The sequence below is a fragment of the Alexandromys fortis genome, unplaced genomic scaffold (genome assembly GCF_014885135.2).
Source record: "Alexandromys fortis isolate MF-2015 unplaced genomic scaffold, M_Fortis_MF-2015_v1.1 scaffold_50, whole genome shotgun sequence".
Taxonomy (NCBI): Eukaryota; Metazoa; Chordata; class Mammalia; order Rodentia; family Cricetidae; genus Alexandromys; species Alexandromys fortis.
In genome coordinates, this window is record NW_026067932.1 from 692,513 (window position 1) to 718,429 (window position 25,917).

General features: G+C 49.5%; 1 protein-coding gene across 4 annotated transcripts; it reads right to left on the bottom strand.

Moving 5' to 3' along the window:
* Positions 1-770: 770 nt before the first annotated feature.
* Positions 771-24,666, bottom strand: Tert (telomerase reverse transcriptase). 4 transcript variants are annotated; one of them, XM_050145798.1, is made up of 16 exons: positions 24,364-24,666; positions 22,939-24,271; positions 18,490-18,685; positions 17,335-17,515; positions 16,526-16,708; positions 15,824-15,982; positions 14,085-14,186; positions 13,276-13,361; positions 11,679-11,792; positions 11,319-11,390; positions 9,703-9,891; positions 6,743-6,869; positions 6,256-6,317; positions 5,012-5,136; positions 4,695-4,832; positions 771-4,168 (listed from the first exon to the last, which is right to left on the bottom strand). In XM_050145798.1, exons 1-16 carry the CDS (start codon positions 24,580-24,582, stop codon positions 4,065-4,067), a joined length of 3,390 nt encoding a protein of 1,129 aa, XP_050001755.1. In that variant the 5' UTR covers positions 24,583-24,666; the 3' UTR covers positions 771-4,064. The 4 variants fall into 4 exon arrangements, 3 of the variants coding, with proteins under 3 accessions (XP_050001755.1, XP_050001757.1, XP_050001756.1); XR_007592413.1 differs by lacking the exons at positions 771-4,168; positions 4,695-4,832 and having other exon boundaries at positions 5,075-5,136; positions 6,743-6,829; XM_050145800.1 differs by lacking the exons at positions 771-4,168; positions 4,695-4,832; positions 5,012-5,136; positions 6,256-6,317; positions 6,743-6,869 and adding an exon at positions 10,707-10,847 and having other exon boundaries at positions 9,758-9,891.
* Positions 24,667-25,917: the final 1,251 nt, after the last annotated feature.

The window sequence follows — 25,917 nt, forward strand, 5'->3', positions numbered from 1 at the left end:
GGAAGGAAGTGTGCTGCAATCAATTAGCCTGGAAGGAGTGGGAGATATGGAGAGGTATCTAATAAGTCTCTTGACATTGGGCACAGAGATACAGAATTTGGAGTTTGCCCTGCTGGGTTTGGTTTTGCTTTGGTCTGGTATTTCCTCACTCTGTCCCCTTTCCTCTGTTTTGAAATGGAAAAGTATATTGTGTGCCACTGTACGTTGGAAGTATGAAATTGGTTTTTGATTTTACAAGGGACTACAATTAAGAGACTGCATGAGTCTCAGAAGAGACTTTGGGCTTTTAGACTGTGAAGGACCATGGGGACTTTTCAGTTGGACCGAATACATTTTGCATGATGATGTAGCTACAGATCTACGTGGGTCAGGGAGTGGTGGTATTGATATGAATGAATGAGGCTCATATATTTGAATATTTGGTTCCCAGTGGGTGGAACTGGATCAGGAGGCATGGTCTCATTGGGGAAGGTGTGTCACTGGGAGCAGGCTTTGAGGTTTCAAGATTCCCATCAATGCAAATTTGTGCAACCACCATGGATATCAACATGGTAGCTCCTCAGAACATTGGGAATCGATCTACCTCAAGATCCAGATATACCACTTTTGGGCCTATACCCAAAGGAGGCTTTAAGGACACTTGCTCAATCATGTTCATTACTGCTCTACTCATAATGGCCAGAAACTGGAAACCTAGGCCTCCCTCAACGGAAGACTGGATAAACAAAATGCGGTGGACTGACACAATGGAGTATTACTTAGCGTTTTTATTTATTTTTTGTTTGTTTTTAAATAGACATTATGGAATTCTCAGGCAAATGGATGGAACTAGAAAAAAATCATCCCGAGTGAGGTATCCCAGGCCCAGAAAGACAAATACTCTCTATGTATTCATTTATATGTGGATTTTAGCTGTGAAGTCAATGATAAGAACCACAGAGGTTAGGTGTTGAGGGAGAGATTAGGTAGGGGGACACATAGATCTCCCTGGGAGGGGGAAAAGAATATATTTTACAGGTGAACTGGGGGCAGGAGGGGATGGGAACAGGAGGATCAGGTGGGGATAGGGAGAGGAGATAGGGTTGAGAGAGGGAATTCGAAGAGATACAGTTGGAATTGAGGGGCATTTGAGGGACAGTATGGAAACCTAGTGCAGTCAAACCTCCTAAAATATATGAAGATGGTCCTAAAGAAGTTGAGTTGGTGCCTACATGGAGCCTTCACCCCGACACTCTAGGTACTCTGCAGGCTACCGAAAGAGAAATGTTAATATCATCTTAGCCACAAAACCTTTGACCTACAATCTGTCCTACCTATAAGACGGTAGGGCAATGGTGGTACAGACCGTGTGGGAGTGGCCAGCCGGTGTCTGATTTGACTTAGGGCCCACTCCACAAGATGGAACTCATACCCAACGCCACTTGGGTAACCAGGAACCAGAGACTAGGTAGCCCAGAGACCTAGGGAAAAGCCAAATAATACTGCTTTTTAAAAAATATCAATAAAATGACTCCTAATGATATTCTGCTACACTCATGATCAGCGCCTTATCCAGTCATCATCAGAGAAACTTCCTCCTGCAGCAGAAGGGAACAGATGCAGAGACCCACAGCCAGACTTTATGCAGAGAAAGGCCTTGGAGCACACAGCCCTACATGGGATGTCTTCATCAAATCCTCCCTCTCAAACCTCAGAGAACCCTGAAGAAGAGGAAGCAGAAAGTTTGTTAAAACCCAGAGGGGATAGAGGACACCAGAAGAACAAGACCCTCTGAATTAACCAAGCAAGGCTCATATGAACCTATGAAGACCGCACAGGGCCAAAATGGGTGTGCACCAGTCCTCTGCATATATATTAGAGCTTTTAGCTTAGTCTAGTATGCTCCTGAGTGTGTGGATGAGTGAGCCTCTGATTCTTGTGCCTGTTCTTGGGGCTCTTTTCCTTTTGTTGGGTTGCCCTGTCCAGCCTCTGTGTGATGGTTTTTGTTTTATCTTATTATATTTTATTATTTTATCATGTTTGATTGCTACTGCTTAGAAGCCTGTTCTTTTCTAAAAAAAAAAAAAAGACAGAAAGAAAAAGAAAAGCAAAGGGAAGGAAATAAGAACACCATTGTGTGGGCTGAGCAAAGGGAAAGACTCAAATTTGAGGAGAGGATCAGGTTAGAATGGAAAGTTTATGCAAAGGACATGGGCAGGCAGTTTGAATGGGGCTTTGTGATGAAGGGCGTATAGTGTGTAATCAGGGTATTAATTCAGGAAACAAGCTAGGGAATTGTAGGAGGTTGCTTGTTCGTTTCCCAGCCAACCAGACCCAAATAATCACATAGAAACTACATTAATTGCAACCCGGTTTGACCAATGACTCTAGCGTATTCCTAGCTACCTCTTACATCTTAAATTAACCCATTTCTATCAATCTGTGTATCACCACAAGGCTGTGGCCTACCGGTAAGGTTCCTAAGGGTCTGGCATTTTCCTCTCCTTCGGCAGCTACATGGCATCTCTTTGACTCCTCCTACTTTCTCTCTATCTCTGTTTGGATTTCCTGCCTGGCTTTTTTTTTTTTTTTGCTCTGACATAGGCCCAAAGCAGCTTCTTTATTAACCAATGATAATAAAACATATTCACAACATACAGAGGGGAATCTCACATCAGGGAATTGTGGCACGTGCCTTTAATCCCAGCACTTGGGAAGTAAAGGCAGGTGGATCAAGCTGAGTTTGAGGCCAGCCTAGTCTACACAGTGAGTTCTGGGACAGCCAAGATCTACACAGTAAGGTCCTGTCTTGAAGGAAGAAAAAACAAAGGGGGGGGGGCAGGGAGAAGTAGAAGTCTGTTAGAGTGATACGTCAAACAAGCATGACAAACAACAACACTTTCATGATTTGCTGTTTATTTGCATATGACTCCTGTCTGATTTAGTACTAACATACATCATCCAATTTTATCTCAGTAGATACCACTATGATTGATTTACCGTGAGATGCTGCCAAGGAATCTTAGCTTCAGAGAACTTATGAAATGTCCCCAGCATGATCCCTTCGACTTGCCTGTGACCTGTTTGATTTCAACGTTCACAACGTTCTGAAGTATTTGTCAAACTACCACTAAACATTAAAGTGGACTCTGAGAATATTGCGAAAAATACAATAAAATAAAAATAAAAGACCCCTACCATCTCCCAGTTAGTTCTCTTTGCCTTATGCTTTGGGTCAATATGTAAACTCTCAACTACTGCTCCAGTTAAAAACAAAAACCAAAAACCTTGCTTATATAAGTTGCCTTGGTCATGATGTTTTATCGCAGCAATAGAAAAGTAACTAAACATGCAGTCACTTGAATTTGAAATATATTTAGGCTGTAATTTAGGTTATTGGCTCAAAGCCATGTCTTCCTCTCTGAAACACTCTGACTCCATTGGGAAAGGCTCCATGGTTAGATATAAAAAGACATCAGGTCCAGCACCTCACATCTGTCCACATCGTCCCAGCGCACCCATGCACCTTCTACCTCCTTTTGGTGTTGGTAGCTAGGGGATCCCTGCCACTAAAAAGGGTGGGATCTGCTTCCTGGAAGGCATTAAGAAGGAAATCAAGTCCACCAGAGAAACAAGGACAAACTCCCTCTGTATGCTGTGAATACCATTGGTTAGTAAAAACACTATCTTGTGCCTGCACGGGGAATAGAGGTAGGCAGGGAAAACTCAACTGAATGCTGGGAGAAAAAAAAGGCAGAGTGAGAGAGAAACCATGAAGCCCCACTGGAAGACAGACACCAGAACTTTAGCTGGTAAGCCACAGCCATGTGGCCATACGTAGATTAATAGAAATGGGTTAAATTAATATGTAATTCATATGTAAGGGTTAGCTAATAAGAAACTAGAGCTAATGAGTCAAGTAGTGATTGAATTAATACAGTCTCTATGTGCTTATTTAGGGGCTAAGCGGCCGGGAACCAACAAGTGACTCTCTCCTTTACACAACAGGCCAGTCCCTCTGGTGACGTGAATTTATGAAAGGAGAGGCTAAAGTGCCCATGTTCATCCAGATGAAGGAAGCAGACTTAGTCCAAAATGGTCTCAAAGTCTGTGCTTAGGGCTGGGTCAGCTGCAGCCTTGAGGATAGCCATTGTCGCCGCAGGGAGCTTCAGGCACAGCTGTTTCTGGGCTGCAACAGAGGACGTGTTTGAATTTCTTTCCAAAGAGGTGAGGTAGTCCCTTAGCCTACCTGGGTCAAGTCCTGGCCACATGTGGGCCAGGCGTGAGCAGGAGTCCCACCCAGATACACACCACCACCACTACACTGGGCACACAAGGACTGCAAGAGTGGCAGTACGGAAACAGATGCAGAGAAACCTCAGCATCGCTCCCTGAATCTAGAAAGCAGCAGAGCAGAGGAGGGGGTGAGGGGACCAGGTAAGGAACAGAAGGTTCCTGAGAGTGAAACATGTCATCCCATGGGCCTCTAGGGGGGTAAGAGGCAGAGTCAGAACAGAGGGAGCAGGCAGGCAGAAGTAGGAAGATGTGGTCTAGAAGCCCAGCTTCACGGCGCCCCCCCCTCCCAAGGGCTGCCCCAGCAGGCTCCTCCCCTGGCAAATGGAGACAGGCTTGGCGTCTACAGTCTGCCTTTGGGTTCAACTAGGCATTTGGTGTTCAAGGGTAGATTTGGGGGTCATTTGGAGGAGCTCACTTACCAGCCCTGAGAGGTCCCAGGAGACACCTGTAGACAGCAGAATGACCAGCCAGCTTGATCAGGAAGGCTTGGTAGCAGAGCCAACGAGCAGCTTCAAGAGGAAATAAGCCAGAGGCTCCCTTGGCCCCTAGTGTCACTCCTGGGGGAGCAGACGGAGGGTCAAGAACCATGGGCCACTGACCCTCAGGCCCTCCGACAGGCTTTCCACACCCTTCTGACCTGCTAGACCCAGGAACGACGGTCAGCAGCCTAGCGCCCGAGTGAGGGCAGGCTATCCAGCCCCTGCACAAGAACGCTGGCCCTGGTCTATCCACGCACCTGCATTCTTGACCTTCAGGACGGAGTAGCAGCAGGATGCTGTGCTGGTGATGATGCCCAGAAAGAATGCGGGGTTCTTCCTAACATGCTGGTCAAAGGGAAGCTGAAGCACGCATGCATGGAACCTGGGCAGGAGCCACAATGGCAGGGAAGGGCCCTTGGTGAGTATGTACATGCGTGTACACATGAATGAGCTCTTGTCTTTGCATACATGTGAACCACACACACACATTTATGTGCACCAGATGCACAGAACCATGTACACATGAACTACGTGTGAACACTCAGCATGTGTGTGTGCACATGTCTTCATACATGTGTACCGTCATATAACTAGTCTCTCCCCAGGTGCCTCATGCATGTCACCTCACATCACAGCAAGGGTAAATTGCCTGACTTTGAAATTGTGCTCAGTTTTCCACAGCACAAGCTTTTTCCTACACTCAGCTCCAGTGACTTGGGAGGTTACTTAGGAGGAGGCCAGACCCACAGTGGCATAAATCTGGTTTGTGGTTGGTGTGGCCATCTGTCAACTCCAGGCAGAACTCTGGCCTCTGCTACAACTCCATGCAGCACTTCCTGTGACTTTCATGAGTCACAGAAGCCAATCCCACCCGTACAGGAGACTTCAGAAGAAAGCTCTGGTCAGGTAGAGGATGCCACGCGGTCTGGCCTAACAAACCTGACTTAGGTGGGGGCATTTCACTACTTGAAACCTGGGAATGGATCCTACCGATCGGCCACCAGTCCCAGGTCTCAGGACCAACCAAGGACAAGACTATTGCAGAAGAACAAGCCATGGCTGCTTTAGGCTATGTCCTTGTCATGCCTTCTGGATGCAAGGCTGGGGACACTCAGCAATAGATCTGATTCTCTGGGTTTTGGAGCTCTGAATCCCCCTGCTTCTCTTTCCCATCCTATGCCTCCTGGGGTGCTTTCTTGGGGGGCTCTATACCCTAGCTTCCCCTCCTGTTTCAAGCCGGTCAGCCACAGGCTCTGATCAGCACCTAAGGTCACATAGGCTTCCGGTACAGGGAAACCAGAAGAGGTTCTCATCTGACAGATACAGAGCTGTGTAGAGACTTGGCTGATTCTGCTTTTTTCCTGACCCCACGTTAGTATGCCACCCAATCCAGGGAGCAACTAGTCAGCTCTTGTCTTAAGCTTGAAAGCCCCAGCAGACAGCATGGCTGAAATTTCTGGTCTGTGGCTCCCTCTAGTGGTGGCACAGACCCATGACTCACCTGTAGGCCTGCAGCAGGAAGATCTTGTAAACATTGATGCAGACGGTCTGCAGGCTGTTCACCTGGAGTCCCAACAGAAAGAGAAGCATCAGCAACGTCCCTCAGATCACAAATGAACACTTCCTGTGTGAGGAACCCAGGAAATCCAGCCAGGGGAGGAAGTAGGAGGGAGCAGGTGCCAAAGCCTACCACAGCGGCCCCTTCCAAACAGAGACTCTCTCTCTCTCTCTGTACTGATGATAGTATTGTCAAGTGATGGGGATGAGCAGGGTAGATGCTCAGGGGACATACAGATGTCCACACACTCTTCACACACACACACGCACACACAGGCACGCACACACATGCACACACTCGCATGCACACGCACACACACGCACGCACGGTTGCCCTCGACACACACACACCTCTCCCTGCACGTGCCCCCACACGAAGAACAGGACCTGCACAAGGGTTCCACAGACGACGTGGCTGCCCATCTGCTTACCTGCAAGTCTAGAAACAGACTGTGACACTTCAGCCGCAAAACAGCTAAGAGCTTGTGCCGCATGTTCCTCCCGGCCTCGAAGGTGCGCTGGAAGGTGAGGCTGGTCTTAACTGAGGTCTGGGCGTAACTGCAGCACAAAGACATCCTGCCTGTGTGATTCCCACATCAACCCCTCTTCTGAGAGACCAGCACCGATGCCCTTCCACCCCCTGTCCCTCTCTGCTACACACTGAGGGCTGAGACAGGGATGGACCTTCACACAGGGAACACATTCCAGCTCTTGGTACATGCTCACAGCACCACATGAAGCCCTGGACAACCCAAACCTAGCCAGATATAGTGAGCAACATCCGTTTTATCCAAGCTTAGCATCACCAGACATCTTTGCTCATCAGTGGCAAATAAGAGCCGGCAAAACCCACGGTTTAGAAGGAAATATAAATCATACAGGAAATCACAAAGCCCCGTGCTTCTTTAAGTTGCTCAGTCTGACAGAGCACCTTCCCAGTACAGGGCTGTGAAGGAAGCAGAACACTGCCTTCAGCCAGACCTCGGCAGCAGCAAACAGTAAGGAAATGCCTACGATAGTGTCAGACCACTTGCAGACTGCAGGATGCTTCTCGGCCACCTTTGAAAATAAAATTACAAGATGGCAAGGGGTGGCTCCTTCTTGCCATCCAAAGACCTTGCGTCGTTCTCAGAGATGTATCCTGGTAACAGGCACGGTTACCTCTGTTAAGCTTCTTTAAAAGATTTTTGTTTTTACACTTTTGAGTGTATGCCTGTACATGCAGATGGAGGCCCGAGGAAGGGGTGTCCCGCTCTTCCAAATCCCATGATATTTCCTTGAAACAAGATCTCTCACTGACTCTGGAGGTAGCCTGGCAATCAACAAGCCACTGTGACCAGCTTTTCCCATCTGCACCCACAGTGTTGGGGATACAGGTGCCTGTAACCACCATGGCTTTTTATGTGGGCTTCGGGGTTCTGAGCTCAGATGCTCATTCTTACACAGAGATACTCTTAACGCAAGTTACCTCCCCAGTCCTAATCATACCTTTCTATGTGTAGCACAATTAATAAAGAACCCAGAGACAGAAACTGGGGTTCAACTTGAAGGTCAGAAAAGCAGAACAGCCAGCCACTGGCTCTTACCTCTACTTCAGTATGAAATGGCAATCCTGCCTCCAGGAATCTCAGAATGAGACTGCATCTGAGAGCTGTCTCATCCCATCTTATATTCCTCTCTAGTGCTGAAATTAAAGGTGTGTGTGCACCACTATCGCTTGGCTTCTATGACAAACTAGTGTGGCTACCGGGGTTAAAGGTGTGTGTCACCACTGCCTGGTCTGTGCGGCTGGGCAGTGTGGCTGTTTTACTCTCTGAACTTCAGGCAAGTTTTATTTATTAAAATACAAATGAAGTATCGCTACATCTATACAGACTTTTGAACCCTTTGATGTTGAAATGGGGTTTCTGCCATTAAATACTGTTTGGAAATGTGGTCTCTACAGCAGAAGAAGGCTGCTGTTTGTGTTCCAAAGCATCTTCTGTGCCACTGCTTAGGTCAAAGGGCAAGACAAACCAGCCTCACCACCGTAAAGGTTCAAGTCAAATCTTTGGTAGTCTCCAATTTTTTTTTTTTCAGGAGAGACACGAAGACGTGGAATTGCTAGGGAAAATGAATGCATGTTCTAAAGACCACAGTGCCGCTTTCTGGAGATGTTGCCTTAGCCTGACTGAATCAAAGCGTGGGTGTATATGTGTAGAGTCTGAGCACACACTAAATCACGTTATGAGGGCTTAAGCAGCATAGACTACTATCCACGGGGGTCTTACACCAATTCCCCCCACCCCACAGATCCTAAGATCCACTGCACAATTCTGGGGACACACCTACATGGCTGTGTTCTACATTGCAGCGTTCTGTTGACTCCCTTCACGCTTCACATGTGAGCTATGGTTTGGGGAGAAGAAGTTCCTACCAGTATGTTTTCCCTTAGGGTGTTGCTAGTCACTCTGGCTGACCTCTAGACACGTTGTGCCTGGCTCAGACGGAAGGATCCTCAGCCCAAACTGCAGCCTCATTGGTGAGCTCACAGCTGCTCTGAACATTGGCTCTGGAAGCAGGAACCTTCTGGTCTATGTGTCAGAGTCGTCTCCGATTCCCCCTGTCCAGGGCCAGCCTGGATTCCCATAAGGGGGTGCTGTTCTCTGCTTTTAGCAGTATGTTCAGAAGGGGAATGCTGTTTTGATTGTTTTACTCATTACTCATGACACTGAGGAGCCCAGGCCTGTGCGGACAGCACAGAAGATATGGGCACCTGCACAGACGGCTTATCTGCACCCAACTCTTTCCTTATGGTGTGAACTTGCAAAGAGTGCTGCTATGGAGACAGGAGAGTTTGGATTTGAGCTCAGAACAGACAGCTGTCAACGTGACGATAGGTTTGCCCATCTCCTGCCATACTCCTCATACTTTCACTCATAAAAGAAGAAGTCCGGATAATTTCACCTATTTCCATTTCAAATCTGTCGTATCTACACCAAAGCTGGGTTGTGAGCTCCCGGTAGGTGGAGACCAAGCACCTCCTCCCACAAGCACCTTATACCTCCTACAGAGAAGGAACTCCATGGTCTCTAAGAGACTTGAGACAAGGCTGAAGATGTTCTCACATTGCCCTGTCCATCTCCAGGCAGAAAGGGAACACCTTATGGCCTCTATCACTCCAGGCCTCATGGTTACTTGTGTCCAGAAGCAGGAAACAATGTGGAGCACCCACAGCATCCCCTGCCCCCATGAGCTCATGGCTCCTCAACAGGAGACAGAACGGAGCACCCTACAGCATCCCCTGCCCCCATGAGATCATGGCTCCTCAACAGGAGACAGAATGGAGCACCCTACAGCATCCCCTGCCCCCATGAGCTCATGGCTCCTCAACATGGCCAGGTGTGCTTACCTGGTGTAGTCACAGAACACCTCCAGAGTCTGAGTGTCCAGCAGTAAGCCACACCAGGGAAACAGGCAGCAAGCAGGCAGCTGGTGTGGAGCTGCACCGTCCAGGGTACTAGTCTCCATGGGGAAGTTCACCATTGTCTTCTGTAAGTTTATGGTGCAGCCATACTCAGGAATGCCGTGGACCAGGGCCCTGGGTAAGAGAGGGAACACAGGTGTTCTGGGACCAGAGAGAGCGGGTCCTTGAGGGCACCCTAATGGAATGTCAGGCACAGTCTTGCTCTGGACTGTAGCCTACCTGCTGTCTTCTGTGTAAGCAATAGAACAATGGGGCCAGCTCAGAACAAAATAGGCAGGCATCAAACAAGTAGGAAGAGTCACATGACTCTCTGATGGTCATATCTTAGCATCCACATAGCAAGGCATCTTCTCCCTATGACCCCAAAAGCCTGCTTTCTTGTTGCTACTTTGAGGTATCTGCAGGCTCCAAAGCTACAGAGAAACCCTGTCTTGAAAAAAACAAAACAAAACAAAAAGTTGTCAGGAATGGCTGTTGTGGTGGTTTGAATAGGTATGGCCCTCATGTGTTTGATGCTTGGCCCATAGGGAGTGGCACTATTAGGAGGTGTGGCCTTGTTGGAGGAAGCTGTCACTGGAGCCAGGCTTTGAGGTCTCCTATTCTCAAGCTGTGCCTACTGTGGCATAGTTTACTCCCTGTTGCCTGCAGATCCAGATGCAGAACTCTCAGCTACCTCTCCAGCACCATGTCTGATTGCACACTGCCATGTTTTCACCATGATGATAATGGACTATCCTCTGAAACTGTAAGCCAGCCTCATAAGACTTGCTGTTGTGAGTCCGGGAGCCTACATGGGTCTGACCTAGGCCCTCTGCATGTGTGTGACAATCGTGTAGCTTGGTCTCTCAGGAAGGCTTCTAACAGGGAGAGCAGGACCTCTCCCTGGCACTTAGCTGGTTTTTGCTAACTTGTTCCCCATGCTGGATTACCTGGTCTTGTCTCAACCTGATGCGCCAGGCTTTGTGCAGGACCATGGTGAGGACCGCCCCTTTCCGAATGCAGATGGAGGAGTGGATGGGGGGAGGGTAGATGAGAAAGAGGACCGGAGGAAAGAAGGGAGGGAGAAATGGCTGGTATGTAAAATAAATAAAAACAATTAAATTAATAAAAAAGAGTTGCTGTGGCCATGGTGTCTCTTCACGGCAATAGAAAGTCTAACCAAGACAGCTGTGGTCACATCTCCCAGAAGGGCTTAGTGCCTCAGGCCTCTGCAAACAGCCCTTCTGTGGGCTCAGTTGGGGGGGGGGCGTGGGAGTTACTGTCTGTTGTCTCATCTGAAGACTTTCCAAACACTGGCATTGGCCTGGTCCCTCACTGCATCCTCGGTGAGACCAAGCTGGACCAGCCATGGGTGCCATACTGTCTTCCTTGGTGCTGCAGGTGTCCCGTGCCTGGCTGCATAGGTAAGATGTCCCTGCCACTCAGTAGAGGTGACACTAGGTCTTGGTAACAACACGAGCTCCAGGCAAGCGGAATTACAGACCTCAGCCACACACTCACCGTGATCATGACAGCGGAAACCTGGGCATGACGGTCCCTACCTGAGGAAGGCTTTTGCCTGGACCAGATGGGGTGTCACCAATAGAAAGTCATCCACAAAGCGTAAAAGCAGCCTATAAAATGAGACACATTGACAGGCTTCATGTAGAATCCACCTGTAAAGGATCCAACCTAAAACACTTTAAATATGGGAACGCACAAAGACAAAACAAAGTGATAAAACAGCTTTACTGTCTTCCTGACAGAAAGAGCTCTGGGGCACGTCACAGGTTTTCGGCAATGGCCTTTACATCTTGGACACGAAGCAACTGTAGCACCCGCCCAGTGAGCTGGAAACATGACGTGTACAGCTATGTCAACTCATGACCCGGACCCTTGGAGGGGTAAAAGGAAGCATTTACCCGTCCTGCTGCGCCTCCGCAAAAAGCTTGTTCTCCATGTCTCCGAAACACAGGCTGAAGAGCAGGGTGGACAGGCTGGAGCCCTGGGGGATGCCCTGGCACTGGACATAGCACCTGGGAGGGGGTGGTTAAGGTCAGAAGCAGCAGCCATGTGGGCTTACGCTCACGTTTGACAAACCCCCATGTGTAAATACGGACGCAGACATACATGAACATACACAGACACCCTTCTGTAGACATGCTCAAAGACTACATAAAAACAGTATTATCTACTACTGTCAGACCTAAAAGGAAGTACTGCCCTTATCTCTCCCATCCCCCACTCTTATTATAACCTGGGTGTTAGGGATACATCCCCATTCACTGACTCCAGGCTTTTCTTAAGTTTTAAATTTTAAACAGGAATGATAAGCAATCAGGCTCTTGAACTGAATATGTATCTGAGACCATTAGTAACAGAATGTTAGTGCAGGAACATTCCAGGGGTAACCATTTCTTCACAGAGAACACAATGGCACCCTTCAATCAAACATACATGTGGGTGCTGGCAGGGGTGGGTGCCGGCAGGGGTGGGTGCCTTCACATGATAAGGACAGGAAACTCACCAAGGGAACCCGTATGTGAGAAAGAGTAGGTGCGAGCTGACCTTTAACCCCTCGAACTGGCTCAGTCCCTTCTGCTGGAGTAACTGTCAGAGGAAGCTCTCCAGCACAGCGCACACAGATCTGACTGTTCAGTGTATCAGGCTGACCCACACGAAAACTAAGTTACCTACCACATGGATGGACTCACAGATCTATGCTCAGTACCTATCAGGACTCAGGAGCACCCTTTGCTGTGTTTGTGGAAACACACCCAGTTGCAGCTTGTGGTCTCCTAGTATGCACATTTAACATTTCCAATCACATCCTAATACATATCGTGACTTCTGATAATCAGACATTTCTTCTCCTACCTGACATCATCTCTAATAGACCGGGGTGTAAGCCTGGAATCCCATTCTGACTGGCACTCACTGGGGGCTCCTATGAGTCCAGTAAAAAGGAGCCAAGTGCATTGGCAGCGTTCCATTCTCTAGGGGGGGGGGGGGACTTTGGGTGCAGAAGGTCCAAGCAAAAGCTCAAACACTCAACCTCACATCTAATCCAGACACACAAGACAGGTCTTTGCGGGCTGATGGGTTGTTAGGCAGCTCCAGCACAGAGCCAGTCTCACGGGAGTCTCAGGGGGACCCAGCCACGGGCACTGCATTCTCTTTGTTGATGCTACACGTGCCCTGCAACTGGCTGCGCAGGCGAGGTGCCCCTGCCACTTTGTCAAAATGACAACAGGAGCTACAAGCATACAAAATTTTTAACTTCAATGGGGCCAAGCTTAGCCAGGAGCTCCCAAGGCCTTATGGGTAGGCAGCCCTGTGGCCCAGCCAGCAGAGGGCAAGAAAATTCTACAAAGTGAAGTGGGGAGGAAGGAATGAGGTGGAGGCAGCCGGTCAGATAAACTGTAGCCAGTTAGCGGGCACCCTGCTCAGCAGTAAGGATGGCCTCTACCTACCTGTACCAGCCCAGCCTCTGCCCACTTGCCCCATGCTTGTGCCCACCTGCCGCCAATCTCCATGATGCTGTTATGCACAAAGTGCTGGAAGAAGTCGAACAGGTTGCGGCCGGTCTCATTCAGAGAGAAGTTCTAGAAAACCAGACACAGGTAGACGGACGGGTGTGAGCATGCGGAATATTGCAGCAGGTTGCTACCAGATGCCCCTTCAAGACTGAGCATTCATGGTAAAGTAGGGGTGGGGGCAGGGCCAAGTGTCCCTGTATGACTAGGCTGAATCTGACTCAAGGTGACGGGGGTACATAACTTACAGAGCAGTGATGTAACCTCCTATGTCCTTATAGCACTAGGTCTGGAAACTTGCAGCTCACCCAGTACCCCGAGGAGCCAAAAGAAAACCATCCAAAACACTCAGTGAGCGTGGCTGCTCCAAAGGTGGAGTATGTACAAAGAAGGTTCTTTAAGAACCACCAACTTGTGGGAAGAGATCTCCTGTGTGTGGCATTGGGAAACACTGCTTCTGACACAATGGACCAAGACGAGGACCACAGAACAAGGCCAACTTGTCCACCCAAAGCAGGTGAACTGTCTTATGGTCTCAAGGTCAAAACTGAGGGAGGAGATACTTTTACCAGCTCACTAATGGGTCAGCTGGATTATGGGGGACAGAAGGGTAGAAAGGGCACTTCAAAGCAAGAGTCTTAGCATTTCCACCTTAGTAGCTACTGGGGGGCCTTGGTCATGGGAACTCTCCACCAAGGAGCATGTTGGTCACATTCCTGCACTGAAACAAACAGCAAAGTAGAGGACGAAAGGCCCCACCAGGTGTGGCCCACGAGTGGGAAGCCCCAGGACCTGCTCAATGACAACCGAGTTCCTCAGTGCGCTGGCATCGGACTCCTGCAGATGTGTCAGGAACTGGTCCATGTACGGCTGGAAGTCAGACATGGCGGAGACCTGCAGCAAAGAAGTCAGTACTTGAGGGGAACCAGAGGGGACATGGTTTTCTGGCTGGGACAGGCACAGTACAGTTGAACAATACAACAATGTATGTAGGGTCACTTCATGGTAGAGTCTTGTAGGGAAAAGAGAGAATCTAGCATCCCAGCAGGAAGAGTCACAGAAACAGCAGGTTTGACCACAGTCAGCTCTCTCCACAGATCAGATACCCCCATAATGCTGTGGTTACTGACAATCACAACACAAGCAGCACCCAGACTTCTCCACAGAGGCAGTGTGCAGACAGGAGGAAGAGCTGTCAGGAATAGGGAGGAGATGACATTTCCTGCAACAGACTCTCTAGGATGCCTGCTTTTTATCCAGTGGTCACCAAGGCCCATGTCTCCAGACAGGATGTCACTGGAGGAATACAGCGCCATCTACAGACAACACAGGGACAATTCCAAGCCTGTCAGGGGTGAAGCATCCGGGAGACAGGAACACTGGAGTCTCTAAGTAACCTTGGCTGTCCTCAAACTTGTCATACTTCTGTTCCATACTCTCATATGTTGAGACTGCACATTGGTGTTGAATCTTAAAACTTCCCATGTTAGGTTGCGTGTGTGAATATGGTCAAAATGCATTATACACACATATAAAGTTGTCATAATGAAACCCATTATTATGTACATTTAACATACAATAGCACAAAATAAACAAGAAACCCATGTGCCAAGTGGGTTTGCTGTAGTGCCAGGAGAAAAGCCACCCAGAGTAGTTAAAGTACAAGAATTAACATAGGAAAGAATAGCAAGATATACAGAAAATGTCTGCATTTTCAAAAAGCAAGAGGTTATCAAAAATTACAATTAATAAACAACAACAACAAAAAAGATTTGAACTGAATAATGAACTGGCAAAATGCCAGAATGTGTACGGCACTACTGAGGGCTCTCAGAGAGAAATAGGTAACTTCAGGTATTTACTTGGGGCTGCTGCAATGGCTTAGTAAGTGAAGACACCTACCACCAAACCTACTGACTTAAGTTCTATTTCCAGATCCACATAGTGGATGGAGAAAATTAGCTCCTACACATTGTCTTGTAACCTCTACAGAGGCACCATGACGGTTGCTCTGGCCAGAGCAGGGAAGGAATCAGTCCGGTGTAGTGATTACAAATATGCCCTTGGTGCAGAAGCTACAAGGCCACTGCAAATACCACACATGTAGAGTTAAACGTTTGCCTGTGAGTCTTGTGTGTCCTACACACAAGGGGAAGGAAGCCCCCTTGCGCCTCTTCCAGGCCAAAACTCTGCAAATTCCTCCCCCTTTAAACCTGCAGACCCCACATGTTTACTGAAGAGGACATTGGATCAACAAACTGTTCCAGAGCAAGGGAGGATAGCTGCAGATAGCTCCTGGAAGGGGAAGCTCCATTGAGAGTCCCATGGAGGGAGACAGGATGGGGTCAGACAAATGATTGTTGGCGCCACGAACACCCAAACCATAGACACGCCATTGTATGAACTTGCCAGAAGTGTGGACCTATCACAGCCTCAGCTGTGTTACTGACAGATCCCAGATATCCATGGTATGAGAAGGCCTGTGCCACCAACATGCTCTCAGCATAGATAAGAGTCCACTATGGTGTTACCTCTCTCCTGAAGGACTTATGGACTTGGCCTTGGCGATTTCTTTGAACCACTGCATACTGGCGGACACAGTACATGTTCTCTGGGTGTCTGATCATATTGGCGACAACCTCCATGAGCTTGTCCTGGGGAATGGCATCAAATGCTCCCGTCACATCTGCCTGCGGAACACACGTGAGCACTATTAAGCATGGTTGGGTCCAGGCCTTGGGGTCCTACTGGCTCTGCCCTTGGTGTCTGGGTTCTAACCTGCCTTTAAGCAAACCTGCAGGAGAAAGATACTCCGTGCTCCTGTACCGGCCTAGCTGCACATGCTCATCCTACAAATTTCCCATTCCAGACAAAGGATCCTGGAGCATACCCCAGACACTGCAGCATCCAGCATCCAGGTCCTGGTGGTAGAATCAACCTTGGCTACTTCTCTGAATGGGACCCATCGACCAATAGGATTCTCCTACAGGGTGCATCCCAGAGGAGTTGGACTATACTGTGCAGGGAATGCGTATTTAGCTCATGGATGTTCTGGGAGCTGGTTATCCTGGAAGAATGGGGTGCCCCTGCATCTTTGGTCTACATATGGTAACAGGCCAACACTCTAACCAGCTTAAGCCTACAATGGGTCACCCAGTGTTGGCTGCTCCGAGGACGTCCCTACAGCCCAGACCATGAGAGCAAATGTGATAGACAGGAGTACCAATGCCTACCTTAACAAAGTAGTACATCCTGGGTGTCCATCCCAGAGTTCGCGTGCGCAGCACGAAGGTCCGCCAGGTCCTGTAGACGTCATTCAGGCCCAGGACAGAAGCCCCCAGGAGGTTAGGATGCTTTTTCCGTTCATAGTTGAGCACGCTGAATAGCGTCTTGAGACGGTGGGTGAAATCCTGGGCCTGCACGGGGGCCACAGAAGACACATGAGAAAGGGACTTGACAGATTCTCCCAGACCACCCTGATTTCTCAGAATAGACTCCTGTAGCCCAGAGTCCTAGAAGACCTCTCCCACTAAGTCACTTGACTGCATTTGGGGCCTGCCCCAATCTGGTCTCACCCACTATCAAGGCATGTCCAGAGACACGTCCTCTGGGCTGGGGTCACTCACAAAGGTCCTCCACTGAGCTGAGGCATCAATAGCTTCACTTTGTCCTCTGGGGCATTACCAATGACAAAGTCACCCCACATACCTTACACAGCTACTGGGAGGAGTCAGAGCTTTTACGGACATCCAGCCGTGAGAAAGGGGGAGGCAGTGCTACTGTGGCCCCTAGCATGGAGGCCATATGGTGTCTACTCTACTTAGCAGGATCCCTGAGGTACTTCCAAGGTTTGTGTCCCAAGTCCTCTGCTCTTGAGATCATCTCCCTTCTCTAGGTCCTTCCCACATGCTGAGTTTTTGGACTCAGGAACAACCAGCTCTTTGTCTTCCCTCTTCTGTTTACCCAGGACAAAGAACTTCATGAGCCCTCACGGGAGCAGAGTGGAGGCTGCACTAGCAGTAAAGGAGCCAAGCGTGCTCACCTGTTTCTCTTTGTCAAGGACTCTGGTGCCCATGCTGTAACCCATGTTCACAATGGGCCGGAGACCACTGGTCTTGGGGATGAAACGCAGTCTGTATATGGGCGTGACCGGCCAGGCCTCCTGGTATTGCCTGACCTCCTCTCGTGACAGCTCCTGCAGCCGCACTCTCTTGAGGTGCTGCCTGTTACAGAGAGCATTGTGGAGTTATGACGTGAGCATGCGGGACATGCAAGAGACACATCCCATCGGGGTGGTTAGAAACTTGGGTCATTTGACACCTGGCCATGCTATGGGGCTACATCCAGGATCATAGCAACCCTCAACAACTAGACAACCCACGGAACCGTCTGGGCAGAGTACATGGCAATGTAGCCTGTGTTGGTACCTGGGACATCTCGTCCCACAGTCTGCCCTCAGTGTTCCTTTCTTGGGTGGTTCCATTGACCAGGACACTTTTGAAGCAATCTGCTGCAGTGTATGGATAACCTGGCTTAGACACAGGTGTGAAAAATAAAAAAAAAACACCCCTGCCCGCCCCAGGTATGTGTGTGCCAAAGTGTTCCAGAAGCCGTGTGCTGGCTAAGGATCCCACAAGCACAGTGGGTGGTGTGTAATACATAGCTACGGCTGGACCTCGGGGCCTCATGAAACATGGCGCTGGCTGGTAGTGGTGCACACCTTTAATCCCAGTGCTCAGGAGGTGGAGACGATCTCAAAGCCAGCCTGGTCTACAGAGCAAGCTTCAGAACAGCCAGAGGTACCCAGAGAAACCTTGGTTAATGTGGTAATCTGCTCTCTGCAGGCCTTGCCTGGCCTCTACTCTGCCTCTTCCGACTGGGACAGCAAATCCCAGCTCAATAAGCAAAGAACCTTAGCCACTCAGAGGCCCTGCCAGCTCTTGGAGTGGACCCTTGAGGTTCCCCACTGAGGAGGCTCCTCATAGGTGGGCGAACCCATCTGACCCACGTACCAAACAGGCAGATGTTCTGTTTGGTATGAATTCCTCCCTCTTTAGGGACCCTATAGATGGTGCAAACCCAACTTTTGATCTAACAGCCCAGAAAGCAGGCTCCCCAGTCCATGACTACACGGAGTCTATGTCCTGAAGGTCCACTGTAGACAGCAGACACTGATAACAGAGACGTGGTGTGGTACCTCACTCCAATGCTCTGCAGTTTGCTCCACACACTCTTACGGTAGAAGAAGAGCTGGTTCTTCTGGAATGTAGTTTCTGTGACGTAAAAGAATGACCTGAGCAGCTCTACCACGTATGTGTCCATCAGCCAGAATACGAACGCAGCCAGGATCCTTTCCCTCATACGGTGCTCTGCTGCAGGGACGCAGTTGTTTTCTGAAAGTAGTAGATACTCAATATTCATGACTAAGCCCAGACTCATAAGGTCCAGCATGGAAGCCCCAAAATGAGCCCAAGCGGTGTAGCTCTGGACATGCTGGGTTCTAATAAAATAGATCAATAAATTAGTTCAACGTTTTTTGGATGTGATTTATTTTTTATTTTATTTTTTAGCATGTTGTACACTAAAGTTCCCCGACAAAGCCGTGTTGGTGTCGGGACCCTACAGGCTTGCTGACTAGAGGTGTGTGACTGCTGACTGAGAGAGAAATGCTCTGAGCCATCTTTCCCTCCCCCAACCTCTGAATCTGACCTAGCACTGTGTCTATCCAGTGAATCTTTTGTGATGGGTGGACTCAGCAGACCCTAGCTTCTGCCAACTCTAAAGCTAAGAATGTCTTCAGATAGGGGCTAGGGACATGGTTTGCCTGGAAAAGTGCGTGCTCTAGAGGCATGAAAACTGACTTCTATTGTGTGGTGACCTGTACTTGTAATCCCAGCGCTCAGGAGGCAAAGACAGATGGATCCTATCTGAAATACTGACTCCAGGTGATCGAAGACGCCACCTGATGTCAACACTGAGACTCCACACACGCGCACAGGCAGCCTTCAGTGGGTGCTGGGGCTGTGATCCTGGGTCACACACTCCCCGCACTGACAGCAGTGCCGTTCAGAGCTGTGCAGAGCCAAGCAGAGAACAGACGGCTCTAACTGTCAAACTGGACATAAAGGTTCACTGCACCATGGGTCAGGATAGCTGTCCCTTCCGAGGGCCTCTGTGGATCACTCTGTACATCTCCAGACACAATGGGGCCTGCTTTATCCAGATAAAGCTGGTTTACCAGCTGTGATAAACATAAAGGAAACTTGGGAAGAAGAATAAGAATCCCAAAGGAGGCACAAGATAGGAGACAGAATGAACAGAGAAAGAAGACGTCAGGGGCTGGAGAGACACCTCAGTGGTCAAGAGCACTGACTGCTCTTGCAGAGGTTTCCAGCAACCACAAGGTAGCTCACAACCTCCTGTGACTTCAGTTCCGGGAGATCTGATACCCTCATTTGGTCTGCTCCAGGGCGCCAGGCGTGGCAGAGTGTACATATACATAAAATAACCGCTAGAAATAGGGAAGCCTGTTCCAGGACAGGCTTCAAAGCTACAGAGAAATCCTATCCTGAAAAACAAAAACCAAATAAATAAATAAAAAATAACAAGAATGATGTTTAACTTGGGTGTAGAGAGACTGAAGGCAAAAGTAAGTCAGCAGAGACACAGGATGTCATGGGAGCCCATTCTGGCAGGAATCAGCAGGGGTTACCTGGGAGGGAGCATGAGGTTAAAGGAAATGGAAGATTGAGAGAAACAGAGACAGAAAACATAGGCTAGCCTGGGAGGACTGAAGGTGAATACCAACCAGCCCTGAGTTTATTTCTCAGTCAGCATATATACTAATTACAAGCAAAAGTGCAGGACAACCCGCTAACCTCCTCCCTGCAGTGTCCTTGGGAATACCTCAAGTGGAGGTATTATCTCAAACAAGAATTTGGCTACCAGGCAGCTTCTAATCTCTAAGAGGAGTGCCTCCAGCTGGCCTACCCTGGCCTAAATCTTAATAGAATAATGTAATCTTTCATCTGGGCAAAAATGCTCTTTCTTATGGGCTATCTCAGACCTTTCTCACAACCCTTAAGGTTGCAGGCAGAGCAGGAAAGCTTGAACTCAAATGACTTCTAAGTCAGAATTGACTCCAGATGGAAACTGAGTCACACATGGCTACTACAGGAAGTTGGTGGAGATGCTGANCTTAACGGAATAATGTACTCTTTCATCTGGGCAAAAATGCTCTTTCTTATGGTCTGTCTCAGATGTTTCTCACAGCCCTCAAGGTTGCAGGCGGAGCAGAAAAGCTTGAACTCAAATGACTTCTAAGTCAGAATTGACTCCAGGTGGAAACTGAGTCACATGTGGCTACCACAGGAAGTTGGTGGAGATGCTGACCAGAGATGGACTGCGTTAAGGCTCAAATGTCAGGTGACCACTGGCCACGAACGGTGCACACAGCTTCTTACTACTCTAAGGTAAAAACAGAATGAAAACACAGGCAGCAGCAAGGAGATGTTCTTTACAACTGTGCAGACAGCAAGACGTGGGGGTGGGGTGGGGTACAGCAAACTGGCTGCTTTTTCAGGGAACTGGGGTTTGGTTCCCAGCATTCACATGGTGGCTCTCATCTGTAAGTCTGGCTCAAGGGAATGCAGGGCTCTCTTCCAGCTTCTGCAGGTACTTGACATTCAAGTGATACAGAGACGGACAAGTAAAAGCCCACACACATCATTTTAAAACTGATGAACGCGAACTGGAAATAATAGGAGCAGCACATTCCGGCACATTTCTTCCTGAAGGAGAGGAAGCCAGCCAGCTCAGCTTTCCAGCTAAGTGACCACTGTCCAACTGGTATAGCAATGTCTAAAAAAAATTCACTTGCCTGCTATGGAAAAGATCCATTTGGACTGCAAAAATGTGAAATGTTTAAAAGCAAAACTTAAAGGAAGAAAAAAGACATAGTAGGAAAAAAACAAAAGCAAGCCCAGCTCAGTCAGTCTGAGTTGACAAACTCAGTTACTGGGCGTGGTTTACACACCTGCAACCCTACTTCTCCGGAAGCTGAGGCAGGAAGGGCAGCCTGAGCAACTTAGCAAAAACCTATCTCCACAACACAAAACTTCACATTTAAAGAAAAAAAATCACTAGAGACGTGATATCCTGGTAATCAGATTCTCTAATCAGAAAGATAGAAAATCCTGCTGGGTATGGTGGCACACCCTTTAATGCCTGCACTCCTGAGTTCAAGGTCAGTCTTGTCTATAAATAAATAAATAAATAAATAAATAAATAAATAAATAAATAAATAAACTTATAACTAGTACATAACAATATTGCATGTAAATACCACCAGAAGAAGAAATAAGCCTATTTGTCCAGTCAGAGACGGAGGTATCCATCCCTCTTCCTCTGTCACGGCCTGGAAAGGGTGTGGACGTGACGTAGTGAACGCAAAAACCTCAGCACTCAGAAACCCAATGAACTTGTGCAGAAGTGCACGCTTCCAGCACCTTCAAATGGCTGGTATTATACAAACTATTCTTGAACTCTCGTTTAGATCAATTCAAAAGGAACATTCAAAATATTTCACACAGCCGGGCGATGGTGGCGCACGCCTTTAATCCCAGCACTCGGGAGGCAGAGGCAGGCGGATCTCTGTGAGTTCGAGACCAGCCTGGTCTACAGAGCTAGTTCCAGGACAGGCTCCAAAGCCACAGCGAACCTTGTCTCGAAAAACCCAAAAAAAAAAAAAAAAAAAATTCACACATTTGGAATTTTAAAATTCCTATGTAATAAATACATCAACCCCCCCAAAACAAAACAAAACAAAAACAATGGGAGGTCGAAAATGCCTCCAAAACCACTGATAGAAAAATTACCATCTATGGCAGCACTAGGTGCAGCTAAGGCAGCGTCCAGAGGGAAGTGTGTAGCCAAAGACCCAACCTATGATGACAGAAAACAACAACAAACTGAAGAGGCGAAGGTGGGCCAACCTCAACATTAAACCAGGCAAGGGAAGCCACAGGGGTCCTGGCTCTACAAACTCCGAGGTCACACACAGTCCCCTTCCCGCAGCAGGCCGGGTTCTTCTTGCTTGGGCGCCTTCACATAAGATGGGACAGGGATCTTCACTACTGTAGGGAAGTCTTTCTTTTATTTGTCTCCCCGCCACCCCTCCCCTTCGTGGACTGAGGAGCTGCACAGTTAAAGCTTAAGCATGCATCTGGTTCACTGGGTGAACTAGGAGAACCCTTAAACCTTAGGAGCCTCGCTTTCTACCAGGACAAATGGGTTCCGGTGCTGACCTGCCGTTGTTATCGGCAAGGCGCTGTACCACAAAGGGATCACGGATAACCTGTAGAAGCTCTCTCTAGAGCGTCTTCTCACCAGGTGCCGGTATTTCCATCCACTATGCACCTCTCCTGCACATCTGTTCCCCGGTGTCCCCAGCACTGAGAACCTGCCCCAGGTCTTGAACAAGAATCTTGGCTAGCACAAACGGGGCCGGAGGGAGTTTGGAGTCGGAGGCCATCGGATAGAACTTACCCAACCACTGACTGCATAAAGCCACGGCACCGCGGCGAACTCCTCATTGTCTCCCTTTTCTGGACCCCTGCTGCATTCAGTGGAGGCCAGCCCTGCTCACCTGGATTGCTGCGAAGCCAGGAGCAGTCCTCCACTTTCATTTTCCACATCAGCTCCTGCAGTGAGAGTTTGCCGTACTTCCCCAAGGAGATGAATTGCTTCACGTTCTTCAAGAAGCGGCGCTTGTTGTGCCTCGTACCCCAGAGACCTGAAGGCACCAGCTTTCGGATGCAGGCCCGCAGAAAACCATATACCTGCCAGGGACTGCTGTGTAGGCGGAGCAAATTAATGAGGTGCGGTGGGCTGGTGTTCAAGGCACCTGCCCCCTGGTGGGCTGCTGTCCGAAACCTACAATGTGACCTGAGGAGTCTGACGTATGAGCACCTTGCATGGTTCACAAGCAGCTGCTGGAATAGGGGCCTCATCTGCCAGTAGCGCCTTGGCAGGCGGCGTGTCTGGCATTGTGGTCCTGATGTTTGAGGCCTGGAGCCTAGAAAGATGATCTCCACCAGTCTCCTGGCCCCATTCAAGCTAGGCTGGAGGTTGTTGAGTAGAAATGAGGGGTTCAGCTTCTCTCGGCCACTTCCCCTGGAGTAGAGGAAGCGTTTGGTCTCAGTAAAAGGTTGGGGCTGAAAGGCATTTTGGCATAGCGGTGACTGCAGGTCTGTGGAACTGCATTTGTTCTCACAGAACACTGATCCGGAGAGACTCAGGTCAGGTGCCTTTCCTCTGGAAGACAAATTTCCCTTGGTAGCTCTGCTAGTAGGCACTGCGGGGAACTGGGCAGGCCTTGGCACCCGTGTTTTGCCTGATGGGGTTGGAACCGCCTGCTTGTCGGTTCCCTTCTTCCGTCTCAGGGCCAGATTGCACCTGGCCTTCTTGGATGAAGGCACACTTCTATCCGTGATGCTCAGACACCGCTTCACGCCTCGAGATGGCAAGGCCAAGGGTTTCCATGCTTCCTGGTAACAGCTGTTCCTGACCGGGTGTGTGGATCCAAGATGGATAAAATTTCTGCCCGCGGGTCGTGTGGGCCAGAATCTGGGGGGCACTGAGGGCCAGGTATCCGCGAGGCTATCGATTTGGTACAGGGGTGAGCCGCAAACCTGGTAGGCACAGGTCGGAGGCACCAGCAGGTAGAGCGCACAGCGGGTCAGAAGGCAGACCAGCAGGTCGTCCCCCACTCGGCTCAGCAGAAGCATCCATGCACGACTAAAACGCAGGATGTCAGTCACCAAGTTGGGAAAGTAGCTTAGCACGCTGGTTGTGAAGGCCAAAGGGGCCCCGCCTTGGGTCACGCAAAGCAGCGAGAAGCCAAAAGCCAGCACGTTTCTCTCGCCGCGCTCACAGAGTCGCTGCACGACCCTGGCCATCAGCTCCTTCAGAGATGATACCTGGGAAGGAGAAGAGGTCTTGACACGTGAGCTGGCCAATGTACTCCCGGCTCTCCGCCCCCAACCCACGGGGATCCCACCCAGAGGCCCACCTGGTGGAAGGAAAGGTCAGCAGGTGGAGGCTGCGAGCCCCAGGGCACACACACTAGGCACTGGGCCACCAACGTATGGAAGGCCTTTGGATCCCCAGGTTGCACAAGTCGCCTGCCCTCAGTTCCCAGGCGCCGCACGAAGGTTGCCAGCGGCCACACCTCGCGGTACCGGCTGCGCAGCAGAGCGCGCACTATCCGGCAACGGCGCGCGCGGGGCATCGCGCTCAAGGTCCGGCCCGGCCTCCCACGTGCGGGAACTTCGATCTAGGGCTGAGCACAGAAAACATCAGGACACGGGACAGCCCGCGGGGGATAAAGGCGGGGTCGGGACGGAGGAAGGGGCGGGATCCAAGCGTAGCGGAAGGGGCGGGGTTGCACTAATAACACTTTTCTGTCGGTGGTCCCCCAGTTGGCGCTTAGGGACTACCGGCCAGTCTTGTTCCTCCAGTGGAGTTCATTGTGCGGAAAATGTAACCCGAGTTCAGTGGTTGCGGGGAGTAACAGAGAGAGGCGCGGTCACGAAGGTTGCCCTCCACAGAAACCTTCTCGGTCCCCTTTTCGCTCTGAGCTGGGGATCCCAGGTGGTCTAGACTGGGGCGGGGTCGCAAGCAAAGACGCCTGTCCTTAACAGCCTGAGAATTCGGTGCTGGCAGTGGGTGGTGGCAGTTGGTATTCTTTCCAGTCAGGTTTCACAATTACCGCCGGAATTCGACTGTACAGGTTCTTAAAGCTTTATTGTGGTCCTACCATAAGCTCAGCTCCCACCAAAGGAGGAGGACCAGGTAAAGCTGTGTGTCCGCTTTTCTTACTGTCACAGCGGCCTTTACCCCGGGGTCCAGAGCTACGGGTCTTCTCCCACTCTCGACCTCAGGACAGCAGTCCTTCTAACCGGACACTGGCAGCTTTATCAGTACTTGCCAGCGCGCGCGAGTAGGGAACGTAAGTGGTGACAATACCCAGAGTTGTAGCTAGGCGCTGGGAAATAGGGAATCTGTGGTCTACACAGTAGCTCAATTTGGCAAACACTGAAATGCTAACAAATCTAACCTTTGGTGCCTTCAGTTTTCTGAGGAAATTGCTTCTATCCACCGATCTAGCATTTGAACAGGCCTCAAGCCCTCCCGACAGGCGCTTTTTCATATTTACTCCCTTGTAGGAGGTCTGCCGCCTTGTAAATGCTCAGGATTACAGGTGTTATTTTAGAAGTCCATTTAGTGGGCGTCAGCTTCTTTGAGGGGGTGTTTTTGAGGTTTGCCAGGTACTGCTACTTAGGAGATTTGGGACTGAACTGAGAAATTTGTGCCAACAAAGAAGTGGTTCCCCAAAGAAACCAGCACTGAAAACAGATTGAAAAATTAGAATATAGCTGGGCACGATGGTGTATCATTGTAATCCTGGCTCTTGGGAGGTGGAGGCAGGAGGATGACGGGACATTCAAAATCAGGCCAGCTGCACTTGTGTGAAGTGAGACCCTGCCTCAAAAAACAAAGAGGAGGAATGTGGGTAGCATGTGCTGACATGAAACCCTGGGTTCAAGCCCCAGAAAACCAAAGC

Bases quoted from the DNA above. Each gene is read 5' to 3' on its own strand.
- Tert (XM_050145798.1), bottom strand. From the start codon at position 24,582: ATGCCCCGCGCGCGCCGTTGCCGGATAGTGCGCGCTCTGCTGCGCAGC. The intron at 18,686-22,938 runs GTGAGCAGGGCT...TACTACTTTCAG, and splicing joins CTGGCTTCGCAGCAATCCAG to AAAACAACTGCGTCCCTGCA. The intron at 11,391-11,678 runs GTAAATGCTTCC...CTCATTTTATAG, and splicing joins GCGGAGGCGCAGCAGGACGG to GCTGCTTTTACGCTTTGTGG.